The sequence below is a fragment of the Malus domestica genome, chromosome 09 (genome assembly GCF_042453785.1).
Source record: "Malus domestica chromosome 09, GDT2T_hap1".
Taxonomy (NCBI): Eukaryota; Viridiplantae; Streptophyta; class Magnoliopsida; order Rosales; family Rosaceae; genus Malus; species Malus domestica.
Genome location: NC_091669.1, coordinates 31,178,262 through 31,204,326, shown reverse-complemented (window position 1 = coordinate 31,204,326; position 26,065 = coordinate 31,178,262). Strand labels below are relative to the sequence as shown.

At 35.0% G+C, this 26,065-nt stretch overlaps 3 protein-coding genes and 1 long non-coding RNA gene across 7 annotated transcripts; 2 read left to right on the top strand and 2 right to left on the bottom strand.

Moving 5' to 3' along the window:
• Positions 1-1,028: 1,028 nt before the first annotated feature.
• LOC103444133 (uncharacterized) lies at positions 1,029-2,815 on the bottom strand. Its single transcript, XM_017334175.3, has 2 exons — positions 1,489-2,815; positions 1,029-1,387 (listed from the first exon to the last, which is right to left on the bottom strand). Exon 1 carries the CDS (start codon positions 2,301-2,303, stop codon positions 1,509-1,511), a length of 795 nt encoding a protein of 264 aa, XP_017189664.3. The 5' UTR covers positions 2,304-2,815; the 3' UTR covers positions 1,029-1,387; positions 1,489-1,508.
• Positions 2,816-8,134: 5,319 nt separating this feature from the next.
• LOC103411733 (uncharacterized) lies at positions 8,135-12,016 on the bottom strand. Of its 4 annotated transcripts, none has more exons than XR_011571079.1 (9): positions 11,907-12,016; positions 11,513-11,785; positions 11,390-11,429; positions 10,959-11,032; positions 10,733-10,826; positions 10,510-10,592; positions 9,965-10,172; positions 9,548-9,869; positions 8,135-8,440 (listed from the first exon to the last, which is right to left on the bottom strand). XR_011571079.1 is itself a non-coding variant. In XM_070804846.1 (8 exons), the coding sequence occupies exons 2-7, from the start codon at positions 11,582-11,584 to the stop codon at positions 9,984-9,986; spliced, it is 552 nt and encodes a 183-aa protein (XP_070660947.1). In that variant the 5' UTR covers positions 11,585-11,785; positions 11,907-12,016; the 3' UTR covers positions 9,562-9,701; positions 9,965-9,983. The 4 variants fall into 4 exon arrangements, 1 of the variants encoding a protein (XP_070660947.1); XR_011571078.1 differs by having other exon boundaries at positions 9,548-9,617; XR_011571080.1 differs by lacking the exon at positions 9,965-10,172 and having other exon boundaries at positions 9,548-9,617.
• Positions 12,017-13,271: 1,255 nt separating this feature from the next.
• Positions 13,272-18,920, top strand: LOC103444129 (uncharacterized). Its single transcript, XM_008383043.4, has 10 exons — positions 13,272-13,545; positions 14,237-14,332; positions 16,670-16,754; positions 17,265-17,386; positions 17,512-17,536; positions 17,629-17,712; positions 17,834-17,863; positions 17,957-18,062; positions 18,181-18,245; positions 18,658-18,920. Exons 1-9 carry the CDS (start codon positions 13,456-13,458, stop codon positions 18,242-18,244), a joined length of 702 nt encoding a protein of 233 aa, XP_008381265.3. The 5' UTR covers positions 13,272-13,455; the 3' UTR covers position 18,245; positions 18,658-18,920.
• Positions 18,921-21,968: 3,048 nt separating this feature from the next.
• On the top strand, positions 21,969-23,763 carry LOC139188010 (uncharacterized). Its single transcript, XR_011571077.1, has 2 exons — positions 21,969-22,176; positions 22,775-23,763. It is a non-coding gene; the product is annotated as an uncharacterized lncRNA (long non-coding RNA).
• Positions 23,764-26,065: the final 2,302 nt, after the last annotated feature.

Sequence of the window (26,065 nt, the reverse complement as noted above, 5' to 3'; positions counted from 1 at the left end):
TTGTTGTTGTATCTTTAACGATTTCCAGAACTATTGGATGCACTCTAGGAAGCCAAATATGAGCTGCTGGAAGAACAACAAAGCATATTCATAAGGCTACTTTCTCTTTCCAGATGCCTTGGGCCTAGTTCGCTTACTGTAGAATACAATGACTTATTCACCTTTTTTACAAAAATCCAACAATAAACAAGCTTAGCCACGCCTTCAAACAAATAAGGCCCAAACAAGATTTTATTTGTTTGAAAAAAAAAAAAAACTTCTCTATCTTTTCATCACTCTCTTTATCTGCAATAAGTGCCTTATTCAAATGCCTAGCATGCGTAAGTGTTTTACTTAAAAACAATAAGAAACTGGAATCCATCAGAAAATATACTCTTATTGCCAATGGATTTCCTGTTGGAACCCTTCCTTCATATATTTTACAAGATTGATCAACAAAAGGCATATGATTATCAGACTTAATTATCATGTTCACGATAACTCGGAATAAATAATGCACAAATTAATGAGAACCCCATTCATATAATGCACCTTGTGTGTGCATGAAAAAATTTGAGATTCTATAAAACTAATTGGTAATATATAAAATAGACTAATTACTTATAAGCACATACAAAATCCATTCTTTCTCCGACATAGGATTTATACTCTCAATACACTCCTTCACTTGTGGAGAATTTTCAATTCTAGCACATGGGTAACACAAATCGGGTGACATGGAGCACGTGTGCCCTTTGGGATTCACACATGCGACAACATTCTCTGTTATCATCAAGAAAATTGAGATTCTACCATAAACCAATTAGCAATATGTGGAATAGCTCAATTACTTATAAGTGTTAGAGAATGGGATCCCACGTTGGTCATATGACAATATAACATACAATTAATATATGAGGGTTTCTATCCCTAAAATTATCAATCCCTTTTGTGGTAAAACCCAATACCTAGTAATAGGCGGTTAAGTTAGGACAAGGTGGTAGACCATGTTGGGCCTATAATGTTTATCAATAAGCACATACAAAATCTTACACAGAAATGTAGAATTCATCAAAATAAAAATTAACAAGCTAACATAATGAAACTCCAAGCCAAGTACAAAGAAAATGTCAAAGACTCCTCAAGTACAAAGATCATACCTCTCTAAATTCTACTGTTCACTAATACAGGGTGAGAAAAAGATTAAAATACAAACCATGTCACAGAAATCTAAATATGTGAACAAAGACCAATGGAAAGAGCATGCATGTGGAATAACCAAGAAAAAGTACGGTGACCTTGTCTTTTAGCACTCCAAAGCATGTGGCTTGAATTATGCATATGCCTTGTGGTATGTCCCCTCCCTTCATGCACCTTTTTATCTCTTTGTCTTGACCCTTCAGAAGCCCTTTACATTTGACATACAGATAATGTCCACAAATCACATTAAAAAAATCCCAAGAAATTAAATTAGACAATAAAAAAAAAAAAAAAAAAAAAGTTAATGACCTAATCCCATATGCATATCATCATTTCTTCCTGGTCTTATCCTTGACATTGGGAAAGATTGATCCAAAACCAAACATATTAGCCGTAGGAATATTTAGGACAGGACTAAATGGAACAGCATTGCCCCCATATGAACCATATTGACCCTTTTTCAGTGGAGGCTTTTGATAATTACTCATTGGAGCAGAAGAATATTGTGAGGAGGAGGGCTTTTTGGATGCAGATTTATGGGAATTCTGCTTCTGATTCTGACCCTCTTTCAAAAACAGCGATCTCTTCGCACTTGACGAAGAACCAGTTGAATTGCTTCTTGGCAAAAGCGGTAATGGACATAAGGTTCTGCCATATCCACTGCCACAGCTACTGCTCCTTTTGAAACCCCAGAAAGACTTTGAACTCTGCTTCTCATCACCTTCACTACTACTACTACTATTCGTCATGATCTTGCTCTCTTTCGCCGTAGTTATTTTCGGGTCACGTTGATTAGTAGCCGGTGCTGTTGGCAATGGAGGCATGATTTGATCCAACTGCTTTGGCTGATGGGAAGACTTTTTCTTGATCTCAGTTGGGATCATTTTCCCGTCCGAGAAAAGCTCGTCCGCGGAGGAGGAATCCTGCTCGAAGCTCTCGCTGACGCAGAAGTCGAACTCCATGCTCGAATTCATACCTCGTGAGGATAAAGAATTGGATCTGAGAGAGTGGTTTTGCTGTTCGACAGCTGCAACATCAGATTGGCAGAGATTATAGGAGAATGAAATCCTCGGACTCATCACTTCCATACTGCTAGGGTTATCTGAATACAGCTCAACTGCCATTTTCTCTTAAGATTACTTGAATTTCAAGGAAAGCCAAAGCCAGAAAATCACTCAGAGAGAAGTTAGGATAAGAAAAACCAAGAAAACATGTTGGTTTTGAGGGTTAAAACTTCAAACATGGACATGTCTGGATTTTATAGAACGGGGAATTCAATTCAACCACAGAAAGAGTGATGAATTTAAGATTGTTTTTTGTTGTTGATGGAACCAATGAAGAAGAGAAGCAAGTGATTTGGACAATAGTGAAGAGGAGTGAACTGAAAGACCAAGTCGGTTGGTTGAGAGTTTCAGAGGGAGATAAAAGCAAGCAACCAAGTTAGGCCGGCCTCGGTGGAAGTAATTGAGGGACTGAAATAATTCTGCTGCTGTCTCAAACAGGTAGGCCATGTTTTTATCGACGTGGGAAAAGGGGTTGATCAATTAGCAAATTGTATGCTTACCTAATTTTCTCTTTTTCATTTTATTTTAATTTGTTTATTAACAAGAAATGTTTTTTTTCAAAATTTTAATTGATGAAATAATCATATTTTAAGTATTAGGTCGATATCTTATTGCTATGTTATTAATATTTGATCAATATGTCGGAAAATTTTAATTTTGATCAATTCAGCAATTAAAATTCAATATATAAATCATTTTAGGCATTTTTATGGTAATTTTGGCAAAATTTTGAAAATCTATGTTTGAATTATCACGTTTCAAGAACCATTTTCAATAGGGATAGTGAGCGGAATTTATAGGTTGAGGGATCACGAATGATTACTTTTAGATAAAGTTTTGGAATACTAAAGAATTGAGAGAAGCTTTTATTTTAATTGATTATAGAATTAAAAGATAACTTAAATATAATTTCAAAAGTTGTTTAAATAGTGCCACAACCCTATAACAACAAAAGGAAATAAAACAAGAAAGTACGTCCGAAAAATAATTAAAATATGTTTTTGACCCACTAAACGATCTCAAACGTTTGAAATTCATCTTAGGTCGTAGCAAAGCAAAGAATTTGATTTCATCTAGTCGTTTCTTTTATAGAAAGAATCGTGGATAGAAAACGAGCTGCAAAAACTCCTAAAACACAATTTATGCTGGAATTCGCCAATCTGAGCTGCAGTCCTAGTCCTACGTCGGATATGTTGAAATGTTATTTACTAACTATAATCCGTTAGTAAAATACGAGGCACATAAAACATTATTTACTAACTATAATCCGTTAGTAATATATGCCCACCGCACTCAACTTTTTTTTCTATGAAAAATGCTCTAATTAAAACTATAAATTACTTATGTACTCAGAAGTGAAGTCTCAACCCAAACACTCAACTCAAAATACACTCTCATATTATATACTTTTCCTACTCTTTCACCTTTCCAAGCCATGTAATTTTTATTAGCTAATGGTTTACAATTTTATTGTTCTAAATACCTCTTCCCCAAAATCATGTGGTTTGATAATAAGCTAATAGCATTGTACCAAAATTTTACATTAATTTTATCATTTGAAGTTGCCCCACTAAAAAATGTTTTTGGTTCCATCCATGACTGTGTGTATGTGACAAAATTGCTTATTTATCTGTATAATTCAAAATATATAAAAAAACAAAAATATTTCACAAGAACATGTATATACGTTTATAATAGTCCAGCTTACTCACTAACTAGAATGGGTATGTACATTTCATGGTTTTCATTACCTTAAATGTGGCTTAACTTTTCGGTACGCATGCACGTAAACTACAAGAGCTGCTGTAACCAAAAGCAATTTTTATGGGCAGGGCTCTAACTTCTGCTTTCCCTCGTATTATCACACCATGAAAAGGACTTGTGACCCTAATCTCAAGCATCTAACTTCTGCTTTCCCTCATATTATCACACCATGAAAAGGACTTGTGACCCTAATCTCAAGCAGCAAAGATGATAATTGGATTTATCAATGTTGTTGACATGACACACATGCAATTATATTACAATCATGCAAGTCACTTACTGCCTACTTTAATTCTCCCTTACTTTCCCCCTAACATGTTTGAGAAAGCAAATAACACTACAACATGGGTCTCCATTTCTTCCCTAATGATTTTTTGGGTCAACTTCTCAAGACACATTACCAACTATTATCCAATATCAAGGTTCTAAAAGACGTCTAGCGCTAATCGGTCGACGGGTTTGGTTTTAACTCCTAGACAGCTAGGCAGGGCCTAGGCAGATTAGGTGGATGTAAGTAAATTTATTATATAATCGTATAAATGAGTGTTTACTTATACTTAAAAAATACATAATTATATTGGGATACATAAATTACAAAATAGAATGGCATAGATTATAAAGTTTTAGAACATAATGAAAACATGGGGAACAAACATATATTGTGTGTTCATCTAAGTATTCAACAAGTTTTTTACAATTTTGAAAATAATAAAATGTAAAACGAAAGTTAATAATATTCCGTCTAAGTGAGAATCGCAACTTAGGCGGGGGTTTAGGCGGTTTTGGGCAGGTTGGGAAGGCTGGGCTGGCGCCTAGACCGTCTTGATTTTCAAACGCCTACAGATTAATCGGGACGGTGGCTAGCCGCCTAGCGCTTAGGCGGGGACTAAACCGCTTTAGGCCGGGACTTTTAGAACAATGTTCAATATGCAAAAACTAAAACTATATTCGTTGTACATGATCTCAATGCGGGGGGTTTTTTTTTTTTTTACTAGGCTTGAATTGGATTTTTATTTTGTTTTGCCTGAATTATCGTGTTTACTACATTGCCTAGATTTTGTGCTTGAATGATTGATGTCACTTGTGATCCACTTTTTGGTGGTTTCACATGAGGGAGTGTGTTGAAGAATACCAAAATTTCATATAAAAAAATTAAAATTACAATATATGTTGAGTGGTTCCACTTCTAATAAGTAATATTAGGGTTTTTATCACAAATGGTCCCTAGAATTTACCCTCACCATCAAGATGGTCCCTGAAATTGAAAATCAATCAATGTAGTCCCTGAAAATAGGTGTCGCAAATCAATGTGGTCCTTCCGTCACAATGCTGTTAAAAAATTTGTTAAGTGCTGATGTGACACATAAATGAGCCCTGAAATTGACTCACAACATCAAGATAGTCCATGAAATTGACCCACACCATTAAGATGGTTCTTAAAATTGAAAATCTATGAATGTAGTCCTTGAAAATAAGTGTCATAAATCAATATGATCATTTTGCCACAATTCTGTAAAAAAAAAAAACGTTATGTGTTGATGTAGGTTTAATAAATAATTTAAAAAGTTGTCTAAATACCTTTTTGCACAATAGATTTTTTTTTCCTTATAGTAGGACCTACTCCGAATAGAGTGTCGAAATGTGTCGGTCTAGGTTGCACAATGAAATTGACCCTCACCAAAGGTGATCTCGATCTAGGTTCAATTCGGTGAAGGGTGTCGAAGTGTGTAAAGATGGGGGTATTGAGATTTTTTAGAGAATAGACAACGAATGAGGTAGAGGAATGTGGACTGGGATTGGATGTGATTGCAGGACTGGGTTTTGGGATCATAACTTTTTATTAACTATTAAATTATTAAACCTATTTGTAATTTTTTAAATTTAATTAGATTTGTGTGATCCATTTATGTGTCACATCAGCACATAATAGAATTTTTGACAGAATTGTGACGGAATGACTACATTAATTTGGGACACTTACTTGAGAAACTACATTGATCGATTTTCAATTTCAAGAACCATTTTGATGTCGCATGTCAATTTTAGGGACTATTTTGATGTCATGAGTTAATTTGAAGGACCATTTATGAGAAAAATGACTTATGAGACCCATTTATGTGCCACATTAACACTTAACGGAATTTTTAACAGATTTGTAACGAAATGATCACATTGATTTACGACACTTATTTTCAAGGATTATATTGATTGATTTTCAATTTCAGAGACTATCTTGATGGTGAGAGTCAATTTCAAGGATTATTTGCGATAAAAATCCGACAATATTATTCAGGTCGGTGGCAAGACGCAAGTTAAAAGGAGAACCGCAATTGTGTGGCTAATGGTAAGCCGTTGTACCATCTTTGTAAAACCATTGACATATTGCAGTGATGGTGCCCCATCTTCTTTAGTGTTGCTGCTGAGCTCCAAAGACACTGCATTTAAAGTCAAAGTAATATAATTATACCACTTGACTTTATTACTTCAATTATATTACTTGACTTAAAAAGAAAAATATAATTTATTTTGGTAAATACAATAGTGATTGTATTTTATTAAAAAACAGTACAATCAACTGGAAGAACATCACCAGAACAAACGCAAAATTATATAATTAGAAATTAATCGGTCAAATTTCTCAAGCAAGAAAATTCAGATTTATTTCTTTATCCTTTATCTTTCTATTCTTCTACCTATGAAAACCTTCACTTGGTTATACGGTTCATCGACACAGAATTCACGTTGTAGAAAAATGAAGACTATACATTATGTAATGGAACAATTATTAGGGAAATGATTTCTGTATCATATCAACTTTTATATGAACAATTATGTTTATATTTGTTCTTCGATTCTTCTTGAATTTATTCAATTATTATTTATTATGTAGTGGAACAATTATTAGGAAAATGACTTCCGTATCATATCAACTTTTTTGTGAACAATTATGTTTATATTTGTACTTTTAATTTTTTTTAATTTATTCAATTTAAATGTTAGAAATAAACAAACACGTAAAGGGGAAAAGTGGGAAAAGGGTGTGCATAATTTCCTAACTAAATGTATATTAGTCACAGTTCGTTACTAAACGTTATTTAGTTTTAATAATGTGTTTGTGGCTGTAACTTATATAATTTTTAAAAATTATTAATGAAAAGGTTGTAATGAACTATATAAGATATAGTCACGATAATTTACTTGTCATGACCACTTTTTCTTTGGTTTGTTGCTTCTTTTAGCGTTTGCTCACATGGCAAGTGGCTAAAATTAGAAAGTAAATTAAAGATAAACAAATAATTAAAGCCATTTTCTCTTCTTTTTTCTTGATGTTTCTTGCTCGAAAAACAAAGCAACTGAAAAGTATGAAAGTGGTTGTTGAGCTAATTCACCTCATTGACCCTACCCTTCGCTGGACCATGACCCACAAAGAGGTGATAAGAGTTTGGGGTTGGGTTTTTCTGTCATGTCCGAGAATATAGTATGTATCAGAGTTTTAGGCCGTTTATTTTTAATTTTATTTGCTTGGTTATTTGTTTACATGTTCTTATTTGGTACAAAGAGGGAAGACGGTTAAAACTTAGGTAAAGAGAAATTATAATTTGTATAATCATTTCGGGTTATACGAGAATTGTTGCTAAACCCTAAACCCTGATTTGCGTTTGGTCTTGGATATTAAAAATTGGTCTGGTGGTCAACCCAAGTTACAATTTTGGTTCTTTCTTTCCGTTAGTTCTACTAATTTTTCCAACAAAATTCATCGTGTGACATGCATGAAGTATACTTTTTCACGGTAGAAAGGAATTTTAACCAGCATAGCAACCCACCGCCTACCCAGCACCTAAAACACTGCACTCTTCAATTCTCTACGAAAATCTCTCGGTTAACAGTCACCGAATTTCAATAATTCTGTCCACTCCGTCCATCTCATCCTCGAAGAGAGACATAGCGTGCCGGAAGTTCTCCGATTGCTCTTCGAATTCAAGAAATATCTAAACACAGATGTACATGGAAAAGCTCACACTAGCTAACTCCTTTACTAAATGCTAGTGTTGTATTATCGATAGGCTTTGATGTATATGGCAAAAACTAGATAGTGTCGAGACTGTCGATATATACGTACATAGTACTTCTTGTCAATGACACAAATTTGTATTGGTGCCACAAATAACCAAACAAAAATCACACGAACATGTCAAAATATACAATCTACGATGCTAGTGATATTTCTCGAGATATTCAAAATCATAAGTTAACATCAATGCATGGTTATCGAGCAATTCATCATCACTTCAACTCATATTTTGTGTTTGTCTCTGTGTATGATTGAATCATTGTTTACCCCTAATCTTCTTTTGGTCCTATTTTCCTTGTTCTCGCCTGCAAATTTCTTCTCTTCTTATTGGTGGAATCGTTGTTGTAGGTGTTCCGAGAACCTGTAGCAAGAAAGGGGCAATCAACTGCATTTGACTTTGCATTTCATTAGATTATAACCAAGAACAATGGTAGAAACAACCAAAGCAATAACACTACCCGACGCAACACAAGAATGAAGAACCATGTGTGAAGTTTTTATAAGAAAATATCAAAACGAAAAAAGAAACCAATCCCAAGCTTAGAACTACAATTTCCTCTTTTGGGGCGTCTAATCTTAAACGTTGGGTGCTTCAGGGCTTTGGACTGCAAAAGAAAAAATCGAAAAACTACTTGGGGTTGACAAAATTCTACCTTTTTCGATGGGATTTCAAACCCCAAATTTCCACAATTTCCCCCCCTCATCGAATCAGTCATTTCTTGCTCGATATACCTAACAGAGTAAATTGGAGTGTCTCATTCCTCAAATACCAAAAGTTATAATCACTATGTCACATACAATAAGAAAGGTCGACTGGGCACTTAAGAATATTGTCAAAGAAATCAAACGAACATTGTTTCTTGCATCTTCATATGTTAACTCCACAATGACGACACAACCCTCACCTCAAGCCTTCTATCTAGTCAATACTCTTCAAAGACACTAAAAGTCAGGATAAGAATGGACTACTTGAAGAAGATCAAGTAGTTTGGAATGCTGCTCTTGCAAATTTGGATCCACAAATAACCTCTGTAAAGTATTTCTTGTGATGAAACACAAACATTTGGAATAAGAAACAATTGATTCCCAGAACGAATAAGCAACAGGGCTCAGAATAAACCAGTCACCCTCACGAAATGTGACTCATTTTTTTTTTGTCCTTATGATACAAAAATTGTCCTTGATATCTAACGTGTTTTTCAATTAAAAAAAAAAAAAAAGTTTTGTGAGGGACTTTTTATTAGTTCTCCCTTGGAAAAAGGATAGAGTAGGGCAGGGGAAAAAATTAAGAACAATCAGACCAAAAGCATATAAATCAAGCATAATCAATCACAATAACAAACAAAAAAAAACAAAAATACACAGAACTGAATATAAGGATAAACACATCAAAACCTAGAAATCAAACGAGAAAGGAGGAGAATGAAAAATGGAAAATATTAGAAATTAGACTCTAGATTAAACTTACCAAGTCCAGTGGATCCTAAAGAGAGTGGAAGAATATCTCGTCCTCGCCTTCGTCGTCAACAGTGGGATTCCTGATTTGGATGAGAGGAACAAAGTGAAGGACCAGGTACTTTTGGCCAATACATGGATCAAATACGAATTCTTTATTGTGCACTCTCCTCAGAAACATTTTTAAAAACAAAATGAACGTCTTCCGGGAAAGAGTAAATAAACTCAAGAACCATTTCAGACACGGCGACATGGCTAAAGTTCAAGGGGGTATTGCTTAATATGTTCCACAGTAAAAAAACATACAAGTCCTTAGATAAAGATGCTGGAACCAACTACGCAAAAACAAAAGTAAACAGTTTTCAGGAAGACACAAAAAAAAAAAAAAAAAAATGTTAACAAAGACCAATAATCAACATGCATTCAATACCTTAGTCTAATAACAAAAACTACTTTGCCTTCAAGTTGTTTTCAGAAACATGTTTGTCCAAAAATGCCTTGGCCAGATTACTGAAACTGACATTTACTGCTTCAGCTGCAGCATATCTCTTCATGACATCAACCACCTCTGGCTTTATAATCTCCTTCTTGTTAGGTGCGTTGCATAGATAATATAGGGATCCAATTGCATAATTCACCTAACAATCAATTCAATTTTCAATATAATGTATCAAAAACTGAGTTTCCTTATAAAGCACTAATAACCATGTTGATTGACCTAAACATTAGTGGCGTATAATAGTTTGACCAGCACGGATTATTTTAAACCAGTACAATTGGGAAAAAAATACAAGTACAGAATCCCAAGTCATATTGGCATAATTCGATGTTCCTCCATTTCTATAAGAATCAATAAGCTCCAACTTAATTGTGTTAGTGTTCCTATTCTATAAGACTTGATCAGGTCCAACTTTCAAATCACATTCTCAGAACAGAAAATTCACAAACGCACACAAATTTCAAGCTGCTACTTACAGTGTTTCTGACTGGACTTGATAAACATTGAATAACAAGAGAGATTCCTCCACATTGAGCGATAATTGCAGCATTTGCCGGATCTGCATCTTAAAAAATTTAGTTACAAAACACACAACTCACACACACTATTGATAGACGCTTCCTAGATGGTTGTCTTAAAAACTAATAGCAGCAGACCAATTATACAGGATCACCATTGGGATTAGATAGGTAGACTTACCAGCACAACAATTGCATATCCCTCCTACACCAAATTCCACCAGCTTCTCATTTGGTTCGGTTATGCAGTCCACAAACAATTCCAACACATTGAGCTGTTTGTAATCATAAAATCCTTATCAGGCCAAAACCGTCATGGAAAACAGTTAAATTGTCTTTTGCAGACAAATCAACTCAACATCAAAATGTTAACAAAAATCAAAATCAATATCAAATTATTTGTATACCTGGCGCAAAAAGGCATAGTTGTAAGGATCATAAGCAAAGTTTGCCAAATTAGCAACAATTTTCTCTTTTGCCTCTGCAAAGAATGGAACAGACGATAGTTGATAAACTAACCATGAGATGAATCAAATGTCATTGACTCATCAGAAGAATTCTAAAATATAGCCTTGTACTCTGCCTACAAATAACAAATTACTAACAAACCTAAACAAATATTTCCATGCCAACACCGAAACTCCTACTGCTAGCGTTATCACTTATGAGGATCCACAAACATCCGAGAAGGCACATAAATTATCACTGAAGAAAGAGTGGCACAACTCAAGAGAACCTAAAGAAAAGAAACACCAATGTATCCAAACTAGAGAGCTAGAAAATGCATGATAAAGCTTCAAACCATAGGCAAACACGAATTACGAGCAGCAAAGCGTACCTTCATCATCAGTTGTACTCTGAAATCGAGTCACCAACTCCTGGAACAAAAAGAACAATAACTAATGCATACACAAATAGATGGGACCATTTCCTTTTAAACAAAGGATTAGTGTTGCTGTACCTGAAGGTATTGCAGCCTCGGAGTTCCAGATCTTCCAGTTCGCTCTTCTTGCCTCCGATCATTCGTAAACATTATAACCCGTGTTTGTCCGTGGTGTGGGACTCAATGGAATGGGAATACACAGTCCCTGTGTTTTTGAAGGCGGCTTTCCAAGTTGTCTGGTGGAACGAGGTGCGCCAGGAGGGCTTCGGCAAACAAGAACCTTGCCACACTGCAGCGAGTCCGGCTGATCTTGCCGTACCAATCTTCGTCCTTGCAGACGAATTTAAAAACCTGGAAATCGATTTATCTCAAAGTCTTGAAATTGCAGTTTAATCCAAGGAGATGAATCGGAGTAGTGACGGGAAATCAAGAAAGCAAGTGATGAACGGAGTAGGGCGGATGTAAAACGTACCAGGGTGGTTCCAGGACCGTCCGGCGACCTGGAAAATGGTTGCAGAGTAGGGTTGCGGCGGGCCTTGCGGCTGTGGAAACTAGGAAGAAAAAGACACGGCCCATTCATCATATATCATAGGGTAAATTATCAAAATGGTCTTGAGATTGCATAACTTATCAATTTGATCCCTCAGATTCCAAATCGATAAAAGTAATCCCTGAGATTGTCTACAATTCATCATTTTGGTTCTTCCGTTAAAAACTCCGATAAGTTTCCAAGAGCTCTTGGTCAGAAGTTTGAGCAATTTTCAAAACTTCATAACGCAATTGTTTCTTAACCAAATTTGACCCATAATATATCAAAAAGAAGATAGGAAAGTGTAGAATAGGATTATAACTATTTCGAAACCCACTGGTTGCAAGAGATTGCTGTAAAATAGCCTCAAAGTTGACTGGTCCGAGTGAAAATTTGAAAACTCGTCTGAAACTGGGGAAACTTTAAACGTTCATAACTTCTTTAATACTCAACGAAATCAAGTCATTCCAAAACAAAAATCATATTTCTTGACGAGACGAAGAGAATGATACCTTTTTCGACGGCTAACTTGCCTTGGTTTGGCAGGAAAACGGCTCAAAAGTGGTTAACTCGAGACCAAGACAGCCACATTCGAGTCGTTTTTCAGCCAAACCACGACAAGTTAGCTGTCGAAAAAGGTACTATTCTCTTTGTCTCGTCGAGAAGTATGATTTTTGTTTTGAATCACTTGATTTTGTTAAGTATTGAAAAAGTTATGAACGTTTAAAGTTTATCCAATTTCCGGCGAGTTTTCAAGTTTTCACTTGGACCAGTCAACTTTGAGGCAATTTTCAGGAAATCTTTGGTAACCATTGGGCTTCAAAATAGGTATAATCTTATTCTACACTTTCCTATCTTCATTTTGATATATTATGGGTCGAATTTGGTTAAGAAACGATTGAGTTATGAAGTTTTAAAAATTGCCTAAACTTCCAACAAAGAGCTCTGAGACACTTAACGGAGTTTTTAACGGAATGATCAAAATGATGGATGGTGAACAATCTCAGGGACAATTTTATTGATTTGGAATCTAAGGGACCAAAGTGATGAGTTATGCAAATCTTAGGGATCATTTTGACAATTTACCCAATATAATATATGGTCAATTTTTATCAACTACGTTTGTGTTTAATTTTAAAAAAATATTTAAAATAATTTCTTACTACACAATGGAGGATGAACCGTAAAATTGAGAGATCTTCACAAAAAGGATTCGACGGCGAGGATCCGGATTCTAACATAAACTGCTGTACACGCGCTATACGTCTTTCTACCAATGAGAACATACCAACTGTAGTCTTTGTATATATTAAAATAATGGGATGTAAAAAGAAAAGGGACAAAAGGACAACCTTTGTTGTCAACCAAAAAGAAGAACATCTCTCTTCCAAAAACAATAAAGAAGAACATCTTTCTGGCCAAACGTTCAACTCCCAGCCAACGCTCGTCTGAGATTTCTGGGTAGCTGGCTCGGAAGTCCTGGATTTGAAGAATGCCGAATTGGGAGCTGAAGAGCTGTTGCAAGCATGACCAGGTCGTCTTCTTGGCCACCATTGGAGTCTTCACCGTTGTCATCCTCGCGGTAATCGCTCTCTACCTTCTCTTTGTTTTTTCAATTCACACAAACTAAAATTGTAGATACAAGGCTTAGGATTGGTCTTTCCGGTGTATTTGTTATCGTTTCTTGAACTTCAAAGTTAAGCGGGTTGACTCGACTTGTTGACCAGATTGTTGAATTGGGATTTTGAAAAAAGAGGGAAAAGTTGAGGTCAAAGATATCATTTGTTCTTTTGCTTTTTCTTTTTTTTCTCAGCAATTTGTTGTCAGTTTTAATGGTTTTGGACTAACAAAGTTGATTTCCGAAACCCCAATTTTATTTTCCGCTGGTATTTATGCTAACTAGCTTAGAAATATATGAATGAAGCTATGTGTTGTATTTATGCTAACATGCAACCAAGATGGTTTGGTCATGTGTAACTAGAGGCTCTCGTCGATAAAATCATTTGCAATCCACCTAGTGGATTTGGGAAAATTCAGAGTGCTGTTTGAGGTTGTACGAAGAGATTTGATGAATTTGGGGAAGGATATAAATATAGCAGAATAACATGGACTCACTTATATGATCTGTAGAAAGGCCATGTTATGTTGGCTAGATATATCTTGCATGATTTTTTGATTTTTTGATTTTAATTTTTAATCAATCTCATTGTTAGTTTGGCACTGACTCGATCCAGTTAGCCTTTTGATCTGAATGTTTGTTCTTACTGTTAAAGCTTTGGAGGACAATACTACTCACACCTTTTAAGCTCATCACGGTCTTCTTGCATGAAGCAAGCCATGCAATTGCTTGCATACTCACATGTGGCAAGGTAAGAAGAAAGTATTTTTTATCTTCTATTCCTTTCTTGTTTCAGTGATGTGGTCAGATCCGAAAAGGAAAGAATTGTTGCTTTCCTATATAAATATTTATTTTCAAGGACTCCAGTTCATCATTTATATTTCTTTCTTGGTGATAGTTTATACACAAGTGCACAGATATAAAATGTAATTGGTTCACTTGTTCACAACTTCAAGCTAGGTAATAGGGATCTTTAACTGACACAGTATCATGTTGTGCTGCCAGTATCCTAGTCAAGGATCCAAGGGCAATCATTTTTTCTGTTTACTTTGTGGAGTTTTCATTAGATCAAAAGAAACTAATCTTCTACCGAAGGTTTCCTTATTGTATTAGGGCTGGAGGATTTTCCGCATGACCCTACGTTGTAGAGAAGCAAGGGACAAAGTTTGGACAATCAAATAAGATTTAGTGTTCATTTTCTTTAGCCTTGGTGTTATTTCCTCATTGAATTTCTTTGTGTTGTTCAATGTACCAGGCCTTCTGTTGTTTTATTGAATGACTGGTGGTTCAATGTACCAGGCCTTACATTATATAGCGTTTTCACTGAATTTCTATATGCAGTTTCGGAGTACTCGCTCTCGCTGAGTGAACTCAGCTTTGCTAACCATTAATTTAGAACTCAGATCTTGTAGTTCTTTGACCAGTCCTTGTCCTCTTCATAAAAACCATCATTATGTATCATCACCACAGTCCTCATAAGTCAGGACATCCATTTTAACTTCAAGTCAGCATCCTTCAATCTGAGACCCAATTTCATTATTCAATAGAATACAGGGCATTAGCCTGTTCTGTTTACTTTGATCGCTGATGCTCTGGGTTGTGATAGAATTAGAGCATTCAATCCAAACCAATTAGCAACATTTGGAGGGGCTAAAGATCTTATATATTGCTATGCTAGGTTTTAAATTTCTGATGTTGAATTATCTACACCATATTTTAGGATATCTTAAGTAAATATGTCTACACCAGCATATTTTCTTGTTCTCTCCCGATTTTTCTGTGCCCTGTTTTGTGCTTGGGTTCAATTCGCTCATATGTGTGGAACCATGATAACAAAGCCTTGATGAGGGAGCTGGCCAAAGGAAGTTATAATTTGAAAACATAAGGGCAATGAATGAGTTTGGGGATGGTTAAAAGATCCCATGGAAAATCAGATATGATCAGAATTTCACAAATTGTTAGACAATGTTGTTGGTCACTAGGCTTTAACAGAGCTTCTCAGCTAAAACGGCATTCAAGGATATCATTTCACACAATCTTTTTCAAGTTCAAAGTTTTCTTAGTCTTCAAGCTTGCAAGGTTCTCACTCACTCATTTTCTGTTACCAGAGCTCTTGCGATTATCTTGATCTGCTCACATATTGGTTTTAGAACTACTAGGTCCCCCCCCCCCCCCCCCGGGTCATCTTCCCATATTTGTTCTTGCTTACAAATATTTTTCGTGTTATTTTTCTGGCAAGTTATTAAGTTTTCAAACTTGTCTGTTATTTCCAAAGTTGTTTGCTTGTTATGTAAGAATTCACATCTCAAGTTGCATGAGTTTGAGTTTAAACACATGTTCACGATTACACTGAATTCTGTTTTATCAAGTCCTTAATTCATCATGGGATTGAAAAGATCCTTAGCTGAAAATGTTGTTCCTCGCTTGTCGTACAATATTCTCTTTAGAAGGTTGATCAATGGCTCACAATTTACTTTTCTAGACAAGCGTATCAGCGGACTAAAGCTTGTTCTGCTTTGGCCCAGTCGGTTTGAATCAGCGACAGTTTTAAGCAAAGAATTTTGCTATATCTAGTTTATTTTGAATGTCAGATCATGACTCAGTTGTTTAAATAGTGTAAGAGAAAATTAAGAGCTCTAAATTGTTGACGAGGAACATACGATTTATGCTACTCTACAAGTGAGAAAGTCCAAATGTACGTGTATTGTTGCACTAGCTATTCATTGTCAAAGCTTATTGCAAATTGGAATGTTGCATGTCTTTAATAGTATTCACTCTCGCTATTACTATTGTTGCTAATATTATTTTAATTCTTATCATCATAATTATTGATTATTATTATTATGCTTTTGTTTTGTCATTTTCTTACGGTTTCCTGTATATTTCCTGTGCTTTGGCATCTCATAGGTTTTCTAAATGGTTATACTCTCAATAGTTGAAGCTTTCTGATAGTTCTGTTTTTGAAGGCTGACATACACAAAAACACATGCTGCTAACTTGCTACCACCTACCCCTACATTAAATGCCCTTAGCTTCTAGGGAAGTTCCCATGTCACTTATGGATTTTATAGTTTGAATCAATTTGTAGGTGGAGGGCATCCAGGTTCACGCAAATGAGGGTGGGGTGACACAAACACGTGGTGGTATATATTGGTTGATCTTGCCTGCAGGATGTACTACACCTTTGTCCCTAAACTTTATTTTTCATTGCAATGTATCCTTATTATTGTACTTTACGAGACATAAATAATGGGCTTTGAAATGCAATTTTTGACGTTTTTTAGCATGATATGAGTATCCTTCTGGATTTGAGCATACATAGTTCCTCATATAAGTTTCTCACTTTCTCACACTTGCATTTGTCGTTCAGAAACTTTTGCCCCTCCTCAGTTTGTTACTTTGTCTTCATCTTCAATATTTGCATGTCTAAGATGTGTCTCAGTTTATGACACGAGGCGAATTGTGTGTGCTGACACTGAACATGGCGTCTGATGCTAAAGTAGGACTGTTTCTCGTGGTTTCATATTTCATGCATCCCGGTGTTACATGAAAACCATGCTGGCTTCAAAAATATGTATTTTTCTTTTCGGTCTTAATTAAAATTGGCTTTGTAGTAAACTAAATAGTTATGAGTTGTATCCAGATCTTGGTTCTCATGGTTTCGTATTTCTTTCTGCATCCAGATCTGGGTTCATCATTTTGGGGAATGGCTTTAATACTTGCATCGACAAATCTCGTTACTGCTCGAATTGCTGCTGGTTGTCTTGGCGTTGCCTTGCTAGTTGTGCTTTTTGTGGCAAAAAATGTAAGAGAGCTCAGTAAACTTATGCAGACAATAATGTTTTAGCTCCATTCTCATATTCTTTGATTAGAGCTTTCAGGATCTTAGTTTCTTCACTCTTGCATTCTAAATTCTATTGTTTTATACAGTGGACACTTAGAGGACTTTGTATTGGTGAGTAGCTTCACATGCGTGCAATATGTATTAGTTTTATATTATTCACATACTTCCAGATATTACTGATCCTTACTGATGAGTCTTTTCAGGATTTATTGTATTCCTTGCTATAGTATGGGTTCTCCAAGAATTAACTAAAGTCCGTATTCTTCGCTATGTCATTCTCTTTATTGGTATATTCTTATCTTTTCAAATCTTTACTTTCTGAGATGAAGTTCTTCTTAGTTCTGCATCATTGTCACTTCTCTTGTGTGCAAAATAAAATGTTGCTTATATTTTACTTTGAAATTGCAGGTGTGATGAACAGTTTGTTCTCAGTTTATGGTAATTCTCAGTGATCATTCATAACATATGTATATTAGCTATTCTGAACAATTAAATTGCAGATTTTATATCACTAGACTGTAATTGTCGCAGATATATATGATGATTTAATATCTAGAAGGGTCAACTCCAGTGATGCTGAAAAATTTGCAGAAATTTGCCCCTGCCCCTGTACTGGGGTTGGATGGGGAGTGATATGGTAAGCCATATAGCATGACAAGCTCAAAGCAGAAACATGAAATTCCTTATCTAAAAATACGTAATTGTCCTGATGAATTGATGTTTTTTTTTCATAACATAATAATCTTTATTTGCAGGGGATTGATATCGTTTATATTTCTTTCTGCATCGGTGTATCTAGGGCTTGTCATTCTATCGTGAGGTACAGTCTCCTTCTTCACGGAATTGATTTTACATGTGTATATTTGAGTAGATTTATTTTATACATAATGAAGGTACAAAGTCATACATTAGAATTTACACCGAAACAAATCAGAAATAACAAAGGCATTCTTTTTCTTGTATATGTATAAATACATAAGAAATAAAAAGAATTCCGTCATTAGTTTAACGATAAACATAGAAGAAAATCCTATTCTAACAAACATTTAGAGAAGCCAACAGCAGACCCCCAAGACAATGGAATGGAGTTCTTTGTGGAAAGCTGCATATGTATATGCATATGTGATATTTTTAACAGAAGGCTGGATGAATCGTTGGGAAACATGTTCCTAGACGAATTATAATTAAAAGGTAGATTTTTCCCAACATCTCTACTGCTCTACAATTTTCAGGTCCAGGAGATTTTGGATCAGTCGTCTCATATCCGCCCGGAGAGTCAGCTCTCACTTATTTTTTCCACTCTCCCTTGATGAGTAGTTAGCTTCATGGCATTTTAGCCACAACTGATTCTTTCAACCCTTTCATTGTGGGTTACTATTACACTCTGATGGTTGTTGTAAAGTTTATACTGGTGTTTTACACTCATAACAAAGATTTAAACATATTGATGTAAAGTTTTTATACCCTAAAAATATAGACCGTCTTTTTTTTGAAATTGGTTTGTTCCAACCCATCATTTTTTTTTTTTTTTTTTTGAAATTGGTTTGGCCAATGCTTAGACGTTGGAGAATCATTGGAATGGTAAAAAAAAGGTTAGATTTATTGACAACATGATAACTGCCTTTCTTATACAAATGAGTCTCAAATTACGGTTGATGTGACGGACTGAATCCCCGTTCCAAGTACTAGTGAATGACATTAATTAAACAAATTACAGTGAACATGTCAATCAATTGAGCCATGTGATATCTAATCGGCTCTCCAAGAATTCCAATAATTATATTGGTCATCCCTTTACAAGCCTTTCGATTACTCTCAGATGCTCTCTACTATCTAGTGAGTTGACCTTGCAAGTGGAGCATAATTAGGTTAACTGCTTTAGATAAAACTGGCCACTAGCAAGTTGACTTTTATTGCCATATTTTTACTTTACAGTATGAGAGAGTTTTATTAAAAGGTTGTACCCAGTGCACAAGGCTCCCGCTTTACGCAGGGTCTGGGAGAGGTGAATGAGAGAGTTTTATTGAATGAAAAAAAAAAACTACGGTTGTTTAGAGGATTCATAAATTAAAAAAGTAAGACAAACTTGTAAACAAAATGCACATTCGGAAAATTGGAGCCAAACAAACCAAGAAAATTCAAGAGCAAAGAAGCTGGAACCGCCTGCCACACCAAAATTAAGGAAGACAAGCCATTTTAGATAAATGTAAAAGCAACAAAAAGTTATCTTCCATATAAGAGCCAAACAAATAAACGATTGTGTATAAAAAGGTCATGGAGGAACAAAGGCATCAGAATGGACACAAGCAAAAATACTAGAAGAATATGTTAGACAAGGAGCCTTGCCATCCAAGGAAACTGTTCCTTCTTAGGTTTAGGAGTTATTATTGTATCCTATTTATGATTGTATTCTTGTATTCTTATATCCCAACCAAAGTGTACGCCAATATGAACGCGTCAAAGGATTTAACTAGCGACGCTACTTGGCTCCTCACATAGAAGGAGCTATTTCTCATGATGACGATGGATCATTTTACCATACATCATGCAGAATATAAATATCGTCTTTACAAAAGTTCATTTAATTTAAAAGTTGCTTAACTTTTAATATAAATCAAACAAATTGACTATTCATCATAAATATGTTATCTATTGTCATAGTAGTGAATTTTTATTTCACACGTAAAATCATCTCAAAAAAATCTAACTCATTATTTTTCAAACGAAACAAGCACAATACATTATAATTTTCGATGTATTTGTAATCTCTCTATCGATCCCCTCTTTATGGATTACAATCACACGCTGCTCTACAACTGGCCTGCATATCGAATTAGAAGCTCTAAAAGGTGATCATGAACTAAATTCATATAAAATCAAAACTTTGTGCATTACGAATATTTAGTGCATTTGATTATCATCTCTTCACTAGTCGAATGAATACCCATTTGGATGTAAAGGGGGTGGGACAACATAAGGGACTCTTAATGGATATATAGGGTGTCTCAGATTGGATTCGATAATTCATTATATTCAAGGTGTGTTGAAGGAAAAAATGAAAAAATTGTTTCCAACTACTGAGTTACTTCATTCTAATTCCCAAAATGGTAAGATTAGATCGAATAAATTTCTTTCATCTATAATGCCCTTCCGGTCCCCTCAAAATAAAATCATTCACCTACTTTCAAGTTTGATCTACACCAATGTAAAGAATCAATATAACAAAAGCAAGTGCCTTGTATTGGCTTTTCATAATGTTTCTTCCTCGGTTTAGTACCTTTATTCTTCATCAGTTAAAGGTTAAAACTAAACCATATGAAATTATTTCATGGATTCCAAACATGCGTAGGTGGATGAGAAAGCCGCAATTATCTCCTTTTTATTGTGTTTTTCAGGTCTCTAATTATTTCATTTAATTTGGATTGATTCACATGGGCAAATTAAACAGCATTCCCTAACTGTGTGTGCACGTATACAGAAGAAATTCCCATGACCCTTGGGAGAGGGAATGAGTCGACCTTTATTCTCCAAACAAACAATTTTGACTACAGTGATTTAAAAGAAGTCAATATCCATGATCTGTCGCGAAGCCAAAGGTGTAAATTTTTGCCTGTTTTGCTGCAACTATTTGCGATTGAGATTTGATACAACAGAAAGAAAGAAACCTAGCTAGCTATATATATTCGTTAAAGATTGGATTCGATTGTCAGCTTTTAATTTTTCAGAAGCAACTTCAGACTTATCAGTAATATATAAACCCATGAAGTGAAGGTTTGGTGTCAAATGGAAATTAATGAAGTTGATGAGATTGAGTTTATAGGAGAAGGTTTCAACTTCCCTCAAGGGCTTCCAATATTCCATGTCAATACTTTGTTCGATCAACGTCAAGTATGGGAATGTTGGGGGCCTGCGAGGGAGTTTGAAGCATTGCTCCTTCATTTTTGCTGCCTCTTACGTTCCTTTTGCTCTTCCTTTTCTCGGAAAACTATAACATACAATAGACTCTCACACTTCTTTTTCCGGTATAAACCCTAAGCCCTAATAGATCTTTCTCATCTCTTGTGATTAACACTTTATTTGAATGTGAAGGTTTCTCTACTCAACTCAACTGCTATGACTGCTATGACTGTTCTGACTATCTCGGGTTAGTTATCAGTTTGTTTTTTAACGTGTATGAACTAATAAGGATTAGTATCATAGCCTTAGTTATACAATTGAAACTTAATCAGGTTAAAAATCGACATCAAAATCTGCATGCTTCTGTGTTGTAATCGACTTACAAAACTAGGGTTTTCAGCTTATGTTTTGAATCTGTCATGTTTAAAACATTTGAAGCATTACGTCATGATATATGTCTATTTGCTTAGATGTTGTCAGGTAATATCTTATAATTCTTATTATCTTGCTATACAGTTTCTTGTAGATTGTGTCAGATAATCATGGTTTTTGCACTAAAAAAATTCAATCAAAGCTTTTTTTTTTCTAATTAAATCAAATCAACCATTCACGTATGAGTGAATTAATTTAATATGGTTTATTCAAGATTGAATGTGTTTCTTGAAGAAATTAAATCTAATCTTAAATCCATAGTTGCATTTCTTTATCATTCATTGTTTCATATGAGGAATTCGTAGCGCAAGATGAAGATTCGAGTTGATAAAGTGTTGTGCTTGTGAGGAATGAACTGAGTGTTGATGAGAAGAAATCGAAGGTTGCATAGTGGTATCAAATTGCTGCTTAGACAGATCTAGGTAATTGAGTTTGGCTGAGAATTCCTTGATTGGATGTTTAATTTCTCTTAGTGGATTGCCTGGTTAGATAAAGAACTATGATTTTTACCCACACGCACATTGGATGTATGCCCTAAAAATCAATCATAGAGATGATAAAGTTTTAGGACGATATTAGTCCATAAACAAATCATTTGAGCAAGACCACTAATTATAGGATTACCAAATAATCCTAAATATTAGGTCATGGATAACAAATTTATAAACATAAGAAAGAGGTATCCTAAAGGGTTAAGAGAAATCTAAATAAGTTAGATTGTAGAGACCTTGTCCTTTATGTGATTATTAAAAAATTGTTCCCGATTTGTGAGATATATGGAGTGGATATATAAAAATACACAATATATATCCACTCATACCGATCCATCAATGTAGGAACACTAAGACAAGTGTGTATGTGCATAAAAAAAAGATTGTGTACAATGAACGCGATCAAGTTCTTGTATAGAGTTTTACTTACATGTCAAGAGTTAACTTTAGTTGCAATAATGAAAGTAATCTCACACTTGAGATATCACTGTTGTCTGACGAGTAGGTTGGTGACTTTGTGATTCTGCAGCATAGTCAAAAAGGCTTGTTCCATGCATCATCCAGATCACTGTGTTACTTGCGAGTAGGTTGGCGGGCATGTTAATTTGGCATTTTGATTCGAAATGCTTATTTTATGTTGATAGTGCTTACAAAGTGGTGAATGGGTTGAATTTTGTTGGTGCTTCTTCCATTTTGTTAGGCTCTATCTCTAGTATATGGCGAGCAACCTAACCTGGCGTGTGAATGATCTTGGCAAGGTCAAAGTCTGTATGTAGAAAGTTTGCTCGGATATTCTTCTAACCCGAGCAAATTTAGCGAAGAAAGGCGTGGTCGTGGATGATTGTTGTATTTTCTGTAACTCCTCTCCAGAGACATGTTGCATGTGCTCAAGGATTAATGCCCATTTACTAAACACGTCCTTTTTCATCCTCCCTTCAAATTAAGTCTTATAATTTCCTCGCATTTTCCATACAAGATTTGTTGCTCCAGGTTGCTAGTGATTGGCCTTATGGATGCTTTGATGATGATTGTCCACTTCCTCTGGACTGCTAAAAATTCCTTGTGGGAGGGCAAATGTGACGACCTAGCTGATCTTCGTAAAGCTGCCAACCTTCGTCTGCAAAATATTTTTTTCAAGTCCAACCTACCGACAAAACCTAGCATTCATCCTCCCCTACTATCTGGACGCCGCCTCTGCAACTTGTTTGAAAGTGAATGTGGACGCGAGTGGTAAATAGGGCTTTCCTATTCAACCATTGCATCCCATCTTTAAACTCTTTTCATCCCCTTCGGTGTAGCTTAAAGTAGTAATATCACTTCTTCTCCCTTGATTCTTAATGGCGAGGATGTCAAAGTTGGTTTTGCTCATTTGCAACTGACTGATTGGCCAAGTTGGCTTTGTTCTCTGATCATGAGTTTTTGGTTTGAAAATTTCTCATATACTATCCATGATGTTCCCCTTACTGATTGTAATGCTTTATTTCTCAATTAAATTTGCCATCGTTTGCCCTCAGAAAATTTTATACCATAACATGGTGAGACTCATTTACGCGTAGATGTAGAAGTCACAGTTATACCGTTCATATATTTTGCATTCATTTTGTGTGTGATCTCTCTGTGACATCTATCATTGATTGACACATATTAATAAACTTAACCATTTTAACTTTTTTGTCAAAAACTTAACACATGTCAATCAATAATAGAGATCACATAAATACCACACAAAAATAAATACAGAAGATTTAATCTTGAAAAAAAACCAGTCATTATAAAGTTTCGACTCGTCCTCTACCAATAGTTTGTATTCCCAAAAACAACCACCTTTTGAACATAAGTCAACATTTTTTTTGTTAAAATGGACATTCGATTTTTAATTCTTGTTGTTGGTTAGGCCCAATTGGCCAGATAAATGGCCAACCCCAATTAAATTCCAACTTGCCCAATACGACATCAGAGACAAAGTTCATGCGATTCCCGTTCAAAACGCAACAAGTGGAGCCAAAGTTTGGACCAAAAAGAAAGGGAGCAATGGTGCCCAACTGCTTTGACGTAGAAACGTAAAAGCACGCCACGTGACTATACAATTCACATGACAGAGATCACGGCTTCCTTTTAAAATCTCAGAAAAGAAAATCTCAAGAAAATTAAAAGGAAGTCAAGCTTTTATTCATTTGTGTTTTAATCTAAAAAAATCGTTTATATGAGAATAACTTACATGATACGAATACACTATCAAGTGACACCTCTTATCAATGAAAATGACGTAATACATAAACTACACATCTTTTTTCTTTTTTTAGCACGAGGCGTCACCGTGATAGTAAACTCATGTCATGTAATCTTTCTCCATTTATAATGTTGGGGAGTGTTAGAAATCTATGTACTTACCTTCTCATTTCAACCTTCTTAGTTTTACTCTTGCCACGTTTTTTTCACTAGCATGCAAAATTAATTTGAGTGCTAGTGAAGTACATGTGACAGGAAGAGAAATGAGAAGGTTGAAATGAAAAAGTAAGCGAGATGATTGTTAGCATTACTCTTCTCTATAAATGTTAGCATGCTAGAGAGACCATCTTTTGATGTGGCGGCTAATAGTTATACTTCTTCCTAAAATCATTAAAAAATGAGTCTAATCATCAACTGCTATATCAAGTTTATAAAATAGTCATAGAAATGAGAATATTCTTGCTCAGCACCCTCAAGTAACGGTGATGCTCACATTCTATTTATTTCTATTGAATGAGTTTAAATTTCAAGACATGTGTAATGATAGACACAAATCTCAAATTTAAAAATCATTTAGTGATAACAAGTAGAATGAGCATTATCACCACTTGAGAATGATAAACAAAAATGCTGTCTAAAAAATAGTCTCTCATTTTTCATACTACATTTGTATTATCTTTCTAATATATGTTAGTTGATCATACATATATTAGAAAGCTAGTACAAATATAGTATGAAAAATATGCGTGCATAAAAAGGCCACGAGTAACATATGGGTGTTTATCAATCATTGTAAAGCATATTATGACGTGGGGCCCAGTATCTCAACATAGAAATCCACCGACGATTTGCTTCCATAACGGCGTTCTTGGTTTCGCATTCGTCGTGCAGGAAGTCCTAGGGTTTTTGCTGTTTTGTCGAAATTGGGGTTGTATGATTTGACGCCCTCCGTTGGAATACTGGCCGTAAGCTAAATATGTCATCGTATTTAACGTGGCTTTCTCCCTACCCTTTTTTTTTTCTCATACCTACCTACCATCCACCACCAACCTTAGACGTCATCAAAACTATCAATCACATTCCACCTTCTTAAATCTCATCCTAGTTTCTTCTCCTTAATATTGATAATGAAAATTCTTTTGTTTGTTACAACTAAAATAAAGTTGTTAAATTTAATGTCCGATCTATTTTTGATTGGTTACACTTTTGTGTTACAAGCTGAAGTTATGACTCTTTGACGAATTTATGTTACATTGGATAGTATGAATGAGTTTTGACAATATTAATATCGAAGGAGACTCGAGAAATCTAATTCGGACAAATTTTGGAATATTCTGATTTTTGTAAAACAAAATATCTTGATATTACTATTTATTTTGAAAAGACAACACTATTTTGGCAATTTTCCAATGGAGGTATCAAGGTAGCTCTTTACTATAGCAAGATCGTTACCATGTTTGGTACATTGAATGATTTTTGTCACTCTTTACTATAACAAGATCATTACCAATAGCGTTTTATTCTTGCACGCATACTTGTTGTATTGTTAAACTTTATCAATTAATCGATTTTTTTTATAAGGAAAAATCTA

Bases quoted from the DNA above. Each gene is read 5' to 3' on its own strand.
- LOC103444133 (XM_017334175.3), bottom strand. From the start codon at position 2,303: ATGGCAGTTGAGCTGTATTCAGATAACCCTAGCAGTATGGAAGTGATG.
- LOC103411733 (XM_070804846.1), bottom strand. From the start codon at position 11,584: ATGTTTACGAATGATCGGAGGCAAGAAGAGCGAACTGGAAGATCTGGA. The intron at 11,430-11,512 runs GTACAGCAACAC...TTTTTGTTCCAG, and splicing joins CGAGGCTGCAATACCTTCAG to GAGTTGGTGACTCGATTTCA. The intron at 11,033-11,389 runs GTACGCTTTGCT...CATTCTTTGCAG, and splicing joins GAGTACAACTGATGATGAAG to AGGCAAAAGAGAAAATTGTT.
- LOC103444129 (XM_008383043.4), top strand. From the start codon at position 13,456: ATGCCGAATTGGGAGCTGAAGAGCTGTTGCAAGCATGACCAGGTCGTC. The intron at 13,546-14,236 runs GTAATCGCTCTC...TTACTGTTAAAG, and splicing joins TCACCGTTGTCATCCTCGCG to CTTTGGAGGACAATACTACT. The intron at 17,864-17,956 runs GTAATTCTCAGT...TAATTGTCGCAG, and splicing joins CAGTTTGTTCTCAGTTTATG to ATATATATGATGATTTAATA.